General features: G+C 30.9%; 1 protein-coding gene across 1 annotated transcript; it reads left to right on the top strand.

Moving 5' to 3' along the window:
* Positions 1 to 233: 233 nt before the first annotated feature.
* On the top strand, positions 234 to 1323 carry LOC143581209 (metallothionein-like protein type 2). Its single transcript, XM_077064034.1, has 3 exons — positions 234 to 341; positions 424 to 498; positions 1132 to 1323. Exons 1-3 carry the CDS (start codon positions 277 to 279, stop codon positions 1223 to 1225), a joined length of 234 nt encoding a protein of 77 aa, XP_076920149.1. The 5' UTR covers positions 234 to 276; the 3' UTR covers positions 1226 to 1323.
* The last annotated feature ends 9730 nt before the right edge of the window (positions 1324 to 11053 follow it).

Genomic DNA, 11053 nt, shown 5'->3' with positions numbered 1-11053 from the left:
GGTGGAAATAATGTTAAGAATATTCTTAGAATGAGATTATTATTAAAATTACTAAAATTCAATTTTTCTAATCTTTTAACATAATAATATTTTGAAAAAATTAATAGTTGTACAAAATATAAATAGAAAGTTTCGGTGGGCAGTATTAATGATACATACACGTGTACGTAGGCTCGAACATCACCAACAAACTCTATATATAGCACACAACGATCGTCCCCAACAACATCGTCAAGCTTTGTGAATTCAATCAAATCAAAAACACATTCTCTAAACATGTCTTGCTGCAACGGAAAGTGCGGATGTGGATCAAGCTGCTCATGCGGTAGCAGCTGCAACGGGTATATATAAATATTTGTCCTCCAATCTTCAAAAATTCGACATAAGAGGAGTATTTCATTGAATTTTGATTTCTGTTTGCAGATGCGGGATGTACCCTGATGTCGAGAAATCGGCCACCACCACCGTGATCGTTGATGGTGTCGCCCCCAAACAGATGTACGTAGCATATATTACAATTCATTCATTAGCTTTTCAACACAGTTTATACTATATGAATTTATTTATATACATTTAATGTTAAAAAAGAAAAGTTTTTATATTATACGAATTAATATGCTTTAAATGTGAGTAGCTCGATCTTCTATCCTTTAGGGGTTTTCACGGCACGGTTTGGTAAATTTTGTTCCGAACTAGTTACTATGGTTTTAGGTAAATACAGATTGAACCAGCAGGCCAGGCCAGGCCAATCCAGCCAGTTTGCTTTTGCCGGTTTTAGACAACAAATTTTTTTTTTTTTTGTTTTATTTGTTAATATTAAACTTTAATAACGATAAATATAGTTATATATATATATATATATACACATTTAAAATTTATATCTCTAAAATAAAAAAAATAAAAAATAAATGTTAAAAGGCAATTTGGTTTACACGGCTAGATCCAAGTTCCATATCGAAAATTGAACCATAGAAAATGAACCGTGAACCAGATCGTATGGAGGAAAGGTTTCCTCTCATCCTACCCTTCCTAGATAGACCCTACCAGTAATTTTTGCTATGAGTGAGATTTCATTGAGAATGTTCGTCTGTTTTTACAATCCGTTGTTAAATTTGGTTAATGTTGGTGTAGGTATGGTGATGGAACCGAGAGCGGGGTTGTTGCAGAGGGTGGGCATGCCTGCAAATGTGGAGACAACTGCAAATGCAATCCTTGCAACTGCTGAAGATGATGAAATTATGCCTTGTGTTTTACTTTTGTGTGTTGAATAAGAACGGTGAACCGCATGCCATTGGATTGTTTCCTCTGGTTTCAATTGGGGGTTACATCCTTATGTGTTTCAGTTTATAATCCTAAACTTTCTACAAACTTTTTTCAACTAAAAGCTAATAACATTTGAACAATTATGTAAAATTATAAAAAAAAAACTAATTAATTAACAACTCAATTGAACAATCAATTAACAAGAATTCAATTAACAAAAACTTAATAACTTAATTGATATCTGATGGAAATAATGAGTTTAGAAGAGGTTGGAAGACTGTGATCCAAGTCTGCACCAAGAAGAGGGCGCGCAGACGTTTTTTAATGAACCGTCTTCTAAAAAACAAACAGTCTGCAGAGGGCAATGTTTGCGCGTGGTCTGCGCGCTGCAGACAAAAGAGGCCAGGAAGATCTTTTGTAAAAAAACAAACACAACCTAAGTGACTAGCGTGACAAGGCTTTATGCCACACACTTATTAAACGAAACCAGAAACTAAACCGCTAGTGTACAAAGGTAGAAAAATCCAACCGTGAAAACAAGTAGATGACTAGTTTGATCAGTTTTGAGTTGAAACGTAAACAACTCTAAAATCATATCTACTATAAAAAGGTTTAAGGTTCAAGGTATAAGATTTGTAAATGTATAAGAACGTATGTAATGTGTCAGAAACTCACAAATCGCCAATTAAGAATATTCTGATAAAATCTTAATCAAACTCAGAAAACCTCTACATTGAACCCAAAATCTCTCTTCTCATATTTTTTTTCCTTCTTAACGGGTGCTTCATGAAGAAGAACCTCTTAGGAATGCGCAGGGTCTTTGAAAATGTGATACCATCACAACTCAGCTAGGCGACTGATGGTGCCAAAAACCTAATTAGTTTATTAGATCATAAAGAATATTTGTAAACACGAACCTTTTACGTTTTTTAGAATATATTATCAAATCACCTTTTCCAGTTAGATAACATAATATTATAATAGATTTAAGATATTATATAAACTTGTCCACATCGTTAACTTCTTTTTTTCACGGCATTCTACAAAACACTAGTAAATAATATTTATTAATTTCTTTTAGTTTGATAATATAGTGTTTAATTATTTGTACTATTTGTTTTAAGAGAGGATCAGACTCATCAGAGGAATACGTAAATTTCAATAGACAATAAACACCGCGTTGGCCCATTGGGCTGTACACTTCACATTAGGCAATCTAGTGACCCAAAATCCCAACTTGCTTTCTACAAAGAACAAATCCGCAATTTCAGAACTTTTAAATCTTGTACTCAACCACCTGATTATAATCGCACAAATTTTATTGGATTTCAACAACTTTGGAATGACGGTATTACATTCACAAGGTAACTAGCAAAAACTAGAAGCCAGCAAACAAAAACAAAGTACAACGAAAAATAAGATTGTTATTCTATTACATCAAACTTGCATCATTTCTACCAATGGACCCCGATTTTCTTTGATCTAGACATCACCCATAGGAAAGTTAGAACTATTACTTCTGCCACTACATTATTTGCATTCGAGATGTTAACTCTGTTGAAAATCACATCATTTCTTGCTCTCCATATACTCCAAATCGTAACTCGAAAAATTACTTCAGATATCTTTTTTTGTGTCGGGTTACAAATAAAGTGATCTTGATACTCCATGACGTCACATATTGAGAAACAAAAGGCTACAAGTATTGGCAATTGTCACTCATACATTAAAACTCATCATTTTTAATATATATATACACACAACCAGTGGCGGATCCAGGAATTTTTTTCAGGTGGTGCACTACTTTTATATGCTTCAATTTCATAGAATCGGGTATAAAAAATCCCGGGTCAGTTCGATGATTCAGGCAGAGTTCATTACAAACTAACAAATTAAAAACTAACAAACTAAGAATTAAAACTAACAAAAATTACCAAACTAAAACAAAAATTTAACAATTAACAACATCAAAAACAATTAAATATTTAACAAATGAATCTAAACTTAACTTTAGAGAGACAACCACTGTGCAGGTGTGTGTTTTATAAAACTCTAAATTGATATAAGGTTGACTTAAAAAAAGATTTAGAAATTCGCAAGGTTGTCTTGAAAAATAGATGTAGAAATTTGCTTGTCGCATAGAATTGAACCCATGACCTTTCCACTTATACAAAGCAAACAACTTACCAGCTAGTCAAGCACTTATATTGTTAATAAAGTGGTTCTTTTCCAATTTATAAGGTGGTTTCTCTAATATTTTCTAGATATCAATACACTATTATTTCGAAACTTGGGTGGTATCCGGGAACCACCCATTTAAACTCTAGATCAGCCCATGCACACAACACAAATAAACGCATTTTATATACACACACAACACAAATAAACACATTTTATATAGTTAGCCAACCAAATTCTAAAATATTAATTTTGTAAAAATTGAAGAGCTTACGTCCCAAATTGGACGAACCACGGATTCTAAAAGTGCGTAACATACTCAAGGGTCTGAACTTGGCTAAAGTTACGTGCAAGACGTGACCTTCGGAACATGGTTATCAATAGTGCGCACTAATATCAAACCCATATGTCAACGGCTTGTGTCAGGAAATATTTCGTAAGGCCGGATGATCGATGATCGAAGAAGAGACGCTCCCTTTCTAACTAGCCTAATCAGTGTTTTGGTTTGCAGGTAATCAGGTGTTGCTGTTTGGATTGCTGTCACTCAACAAAGACATTAGAACCTAGCGTTAATTATCTCATGTGCCGTAGATTCAAAAATGTACTAATCATTATTTTTGAAAGGTAAAGCACAATAGAAACAAATATATGTAATACAGCAATACCTTCTAGAAGAAAGAGGACTGGGCCCCACCTAATCACATTGAGGGGCATGGACCGTTGCATAGGATAAAGCGCCATGTCATCGTTTGTAACGTGGGTTGCATGAAAGTCATTTGTCCAACCAACAATCTGATGTATCTGATATATATGCACTTTGAAAGATTTTTTTATTTGTTTATGTTTATTCGTAGCTTTTGAGTACATCGTATGCTGTCATCCACAAATTAACAAATCGAGGAATTTGCCAGTTTAAGCTCATATACTCGTATATAGATTTCATGATACAAATTGTAGCGGATGTATATGTTATTGGAGCATAGTATTTAGAGTTTGAGTATCGAGCCCATAATTTATATATGTTTGCAAGTAGTTGTCTTATTCTTGATGTATACTATCGAATTAGTGAAATAATATTTCATGTTTGTTTAGAATCTGATCGTATACTGACAAGTGTTATTAATCACACCGTAAGCAAGAATACTTCTATGCTTAATCAAAATTGATCTAACCTCAATTACAAATAATCACACCATAAGCAAGAATACTTCTATGCTTAATCAAATTGATCTAACCTCAATTACAAATAATCTGATACGTTTGTCACAATAAACTCAAGATCAATTTATTGTAACTCTATTTTAATATGCCATTCGAGTGTATTATAGATGCTATTATAGACATCAAAAAATACTTTATATTAAACTTTAGAAACAGGATCAAATACATTTTATTATTAACATGAAAACAGTGAGAACCAATTTGCTGTTATTATTAGGTTTATTTTTATAGGTGTTTGCTGTTATTTTTTGTTCGTATTTGCTAATTTTCGATTATAAGACGCTATAAGTATTTGCTAATTTTTATTTTGTTGTTATTGTTAGATTTTTTCTTTTGCTGTTATAAGTATTTGTTGGTATTTGCTGTTATTATTTTGTTCTTGATTTTGATTCTTTTGTTGTAATTTTTAGGTTTTTCTTCTTTGTTATTATAAATCATTGTTTATATTGATTGGTATTGTAGTTGGTATTGTTTCTTATATTCTCATTTTTTTATAATTGATATTATTTCCTTGTTCTCGTGTTAAGATTAAAATGTACATGAACGTTTCCCTTAAAGTCTATATCTTCTTATGTTAAAATTATTTGTCTTTAATCTATATTATAGTTAATTAAAGTCTGTTGTTTATTTGATTATAATAGTTTTTATCTGGATTTAATGAAAAATGAAAAACAATGACAAGGTTTGGTAATATATTGCAAATTTTATAACTACATGTTTAACATTTTATTTCTTTGTTGTAAAATTCATAACTAATAAGCAAAAATTTGTATTATTAAAATATACTTTATTTATAAGCATTATTAAAATAGGTTTTTATGTAAATGATTGTGAACATAATTTTTGAGCCTTTGTGGTCAAAAGTCGCTAGAAATTGGGTGGCACTTAAAATTTTTTTTTTCTTTTGAAACAGCCAAATTGGGTGGCACTTGACCACTTTTACTAGCTTTACTCGTGACATTTATTTTTCCACCCTATGCTGTATACTGAACACACCATCGCACATGCTCTCCATCTATTATTCATTTTATATTACATTTATAAAGGTATTTTCTTTTCCTCTTCTTCATCATTTAATAATATTACAAAACTGTGCATGTAAAATAACTTTTCATGCTTACAAGATTTGCCTATCAATTTTTACTTGTGTATCGTACGTCTTTTACTTCTATCATATAAAAAATCGTGTTTGAAATATAAGTTAGTTATCTATATAATGATTCGTGTATTATCAGAAAACTTAGGCTTGTTATACGGTCACATATCATCATGATATGTGGCTCTGGATCTCATAATCAAATCCATATGCAGAACATCTACAAAAAGTCTAGTCAACGTGTTTTATTTTACTAAAGATTAACTTTACACTACTAGTTAAAATTTATTCGAAAAATAATGTTTTCTTTCCTTTCTTTGTATAAGCTTCTCGGACTTCTGGAATGTTCTTTTTTTTTCTTTTAACTTGATTTCTAGTGTATTCGGACTTTCCAAGTCCAATTTTAGGTGAAGTTAGAGTCTCCATTGTAGTGTTCAAAACAAAACGAATTCACATTAATGGAACCAACAAGCTAAAATCATATTATAGATACATATAAGTATATACCTAACCAAAATATTAATTCTTTTGAACGGCAAGTAAAATTTTATATATAAAAAAGGTAAAAAAGAAAAAAAAGGAACCCTCATCATAACAGATGCTAAGATGAGAAGCTATAACTAATACAATTTCACTTCAAAATTGCATCATTCCAAGTTATCAAATTGAACTTTGCTTCTTTTGTAATCCACGAATATTAAAGTTCGTCTTGATCTGCTCCGCAATCTTCTGCGAGTCTATACAAACGACGTTGAATAGTCTCGTAACTTTTTATTCTTAAATCAACCAAAGTGTAGACAAGAACTAAGCCCCCAGCTTCTTTATACATCTCAACCTACAATCCTCCCATTAACATCCAATTAATTTCTCCTTAATCGATCATCTACTAGAGACGTACTTTGAATCACACCAATCCAGCCTCAATAAAAAAAATATTAGTTGACACCCGACCTTAAAGGAACAGGGGAAAACATACTTATTCATTTTTACCGGTTTTCGCCAAAGAAAAAAAAAAGAAAATATAATTCAAGTTAAAAAGAAACACATTACAAGTTCAAAATTTCTTCAAAAAGAAAAATTTTAAAAATTCTTAGATAAAACAGTAAAATTAAATAGTATGGAAAAGTTAAAATGTAGATGAAGACAAAAATAAGAAGTGTGAGAAAGATTTGTGACCACACAAAACTCTTTAAAAAATTCAAAAAAAGTAATAAAAATTATATCTCAAAATATAAATAAAAAAAAAGTTTAAAAACCAAAATATATTCCCCGTCATTCCCATTAAAAAAAACGATGAAAAGACACAAATGTTGAGAAAAAGACAGAATCCCGAAAATAAACACAATGATAAATAAAAAAAGACAAAATATGTCGCGAAATATAACACAATTTCAAACAAAATATAACACAATGTTGAGTAATATAACACAATATTAAGAAAAAAAAAGGGCACAATCAATTAGGGAAATAAACAAAAACCACAAAAAAAACACAATGATCTTTTTCCTCAACATTTTTTTTGAACGAGAAAGACGGTGGAAAATTTTTTGTGTTTTTACATTTCGCTTTTTTATTAAATTTTGAGTTATGATTTTTTTTTAATTTTTCATTATTTTTTTAGGGTTTTTTTTTTATTATTATTTTTTATTTATTTTTTTAGAACGGCGACGTTCTTGTATTTAGGCTATCGCACTCTATAAATTTGGAGAACCCCAATGCCCCACTCTGGCCAGACTATGTTGTCTTAACCGGGCCCACACTGGCATCAGAATTTGGCTTGGGCGTTCCCCCGGGAAACCATACCGCCGGCTGCCACTTAACAGTCGTTGTACCACTACAAGAGCAGAACTCTCTAGCGTAACATATGGTGGGACAAAATCTTGGGTGGGCTCAAGATTCGAACTGACAACCTTTGCACAAGGCCTAGCTCAAATTTATCATTGCCAATATCCACCCAAATGTGACACAAGTGGGATTCGAACTTGAGTCTCCACTGGAGAACCCAAACCTCCTACCACTAAACCACAAGTGAGGGATTTCCGGTTTTTTTATACAAATTCTTTTTATATTTCTCACTTTTGTCCCCCTTATAAAACAAGCTGACTTTTAAACATTATGTCTTTATATGGTAAGAAAATATAATATATTTTTCTATAAGAAAATACGTATTTAGAGAGCCAATTCAAAAAAAAAAAATTTACTGCAAATATTATAAATAATTGCTTCTCCTATGTTTTTTTAAGCCTTTTGAAAAAAGAAAAGGACAAAGAAGCAATTTATATATATAATAATAAAAGTGGGAGAAATATGCATTGGTCATCTGTACATTATGCTTTGTACTATGTAATATTTCTTTTTATCTTTTATTTTTTATACTTTTGGTCCCTATATTTTTCATAGTTTCCAAATATGTCATAAAATATTTTTAGTTTAATCATCAACATTTTTCCACTTTCAACGGTGCCCGATACTTTTCATCTTTTACAATTTTTTTTGTTTAACGTTTACGTTTGAATTTAACGAGTTAACGCGCTGCAATGCATGTGCGTGGTTGAACGTTTTTATGTCTATTTTCCCGTTTAACGGCCCCATAGCAACGCGTAGATGTTAAGTTGACTTAGTTATATTTTTTATGTTTCCGTCTAATTTTTGTGTGTTGACACGATGCAACAAGCGCATGTGGTTCAACGTTTTAAATCTATGTTTTTTTTTCAGTTTTCTTAATGGTTAACGTTAGTTACTGGCTGTGGGAGAGGGATGGCGAACGAAGGCAGTGGTGGTGATAACTTCATGCTTTCGAGTGGAGTGGATATGTATATGAAAATACACGGTTTTACACATCCGCCACAACATGGGAGTGTAGATGTTAAGTTGACTTAGTTATTTGTTTTCTATATTTTTTTATTGTTAAGTTGACTTAGTTATTTGTTTTCTATATTTTATATTTCGGTCTAATTTTTGTGTGTTAACATAATGCAATGAGCGTGTGTGGTTCAACGTTTTTACGTCTACTTTTTGTTTAGTTTTCTTAATGGTTAACTTAGTTACTGGCTGCAGGAAAGGGGATGTGTGACATTCGTCAATTTCGGGTCTTGTTTGTATTCGTTTTTGTATATTTGTTTATTATGTAAACCGACCCGATTTGTAAACCGAAGCTTATGTTATAATCAAAATGATGGATTTATGTTACAATATTGTTTCACACTTCTTGGGTCTTGAAAACATCCTATTTTTATTTTTATTTATTTATTATTTATTATTTATTTATTTATTTTTTGTTGTTTTGTGTTTTTGTCTTGATCCATTTTGCATGAAAACTCTTGTGTCTCACACCCATATTTGACCACCAACATTACCCTATATATACACCACATTTCCTCTTCATTTTCCCTTGCTACAACTCCAAACAAAAAAAAAACTCTCTCAAAAATCAAAGATTCAAGGTTATCTTCTTAAGTGTTCTTGAAGGTTTTTAGTCTTTCATCTTAATTAGTTTATGTAGCCTTATTAATACTTGTTTATAGTTGTGTAACATATATATAATATACACCCCTTGTTTACCTTTGGTAGTTACTTCTCCAATTCCGGTCGGTGAGGTTTCGAACCTCATAAGGCAAGGCTTCATGGAGGACTTCGTGTCCTTGATATATATACATCTATATAACTTGTTCATACATATTAATCTTGTTTATTTTAGTTTGTTGGTCTTTTTAGCAATGTGAGACAAGTCATTTTTTTTTCCATTTCTCTAATTCAGGACAAACCCACTTCCACATTCTAAGTCACACATTTTTTTTGGATTGTTTTAATTACATATAATAATATCATCAATAATGAACCAGTAGCATTATAATCCATTTTAATCTTGATCATGAACAGAATAAGAGATTAAGTAAAATTTAAGCATTGTTATTCCACCCATAATAATAATTTAATAGCCATTGATTACGCCAGCTAAGGAGGTGGCCAAAGCCATAACAAAATAGGGAATACTAACACATCCGATGTGGTGATTAAATTTTAAAAGAAATTTGTGTATGTTTTTTGAATTTAAATTTTAGTTACTTTTTAGAGAGCAAATGGTTGTGTATGATTTTAAGTTTTTAACTAACTGTAATCACTTGAGATCATGAATTCACCTCTATTGCTACCATTAACATTTCATATAAGATATGCTATCTGATTAATGGGAAAAAAAATGCAAATGTTAACAATATAAACTAAGTTTCTTTTAGGGTCGGACAACCTACTTCAAGCTCTCAATTGTAAACTTTAATTTATACACTTCTTTGTTAAACTCTAGATGATAACATCATCACACCTCCACGTGCTTGTTCATGAGTTGAATTAAGCCAAACCAAGGTAAACTTGAATTCAATTTGTTTATAAACTAGCTAGTTCGGCTCGACTTGAATAAACAAACCGAATTGAATGTTGTGCTTGAACGCTGTTGTAGTTTGGACTAAACCAGCTCAGCCTAGTATAGTTTGGCCTGAGTGTTTATTTAAAAGAAACTCTTTCAGCTTTAAACATAAAAATACCACAGAGCCCAATTCTCATTCTCTAGGTTATAGTTGAGCTTAAAATATTTTAACTTTTAGATATACACACGTGAGGCTGAGACTTGTAACAAATTAAAGTAACTTATTAAACATATAAATAACAAATGCAATTACAGATCTGAACTAAATAAATTTTACTATAAAAAATAAAATAGTATAATAATAATTACTTTAGTTCAAAAGTTATCAAGTAATAATAATTACACTCTACACTAGTATTAATATAATTACTTTAATTATTAAGTCATAATAATTACATTATACACCAACACGATAATAATATATTTTTTTGGTTTTGTGATCTACTTTTCATGATAAATCTCTTCTTTATAAGTTATGATTATGATTACAATAAATCTTTTATGAATTCATTTAATATTGTTCCTTAAAAACAAAAATGGTAGGTGAATAATAAGCAAGCAAGCTCGAACAAAAATAGTATATGATACTTTACTATTAGACTACGCACAATTTCGTTTCATGCTCTAATGTTCAAAAGTTATCTAGTGAGTTAAGATATTTGATTATACATATGTAACAATTGTACAAACTCACTTTAGTAAACACTTTAGTAAACACATATGTAACTAGGTTATTGATCCGTGCACGACACAGACGAAAATATAGAAATCGTCAAGTCAACACATATATATGTTCAAACGACAAGTTATTTTTTGAGACAGCAACATGATTTTTAATTGCAATTCATATTCATATGCAAACAAAGTTATCA

Source organism: Bidens hawaiensis, unplaced genomic scaffold (assembly GCF_021521415.1).
Source record: "Bidens hawaiensis isolate Kalapana, Puna unplaced genomic scaffold, B.hawaiensis_p1.1 tig00030831_1, whole genome shotgun sequence".
Classification (NCBI taxonomy): domain Eukaryota; kingdom Viridiplantae; phylum Streptophyta; class Magnoliopsida; order Asterales; family Asteraceae; genus Bidens; species Bidens hawaiensis.
Note: the sequence above shows the minus strand (reverse complement) of the source record. Positions and strands in the feature narration are given on the sequence as shown.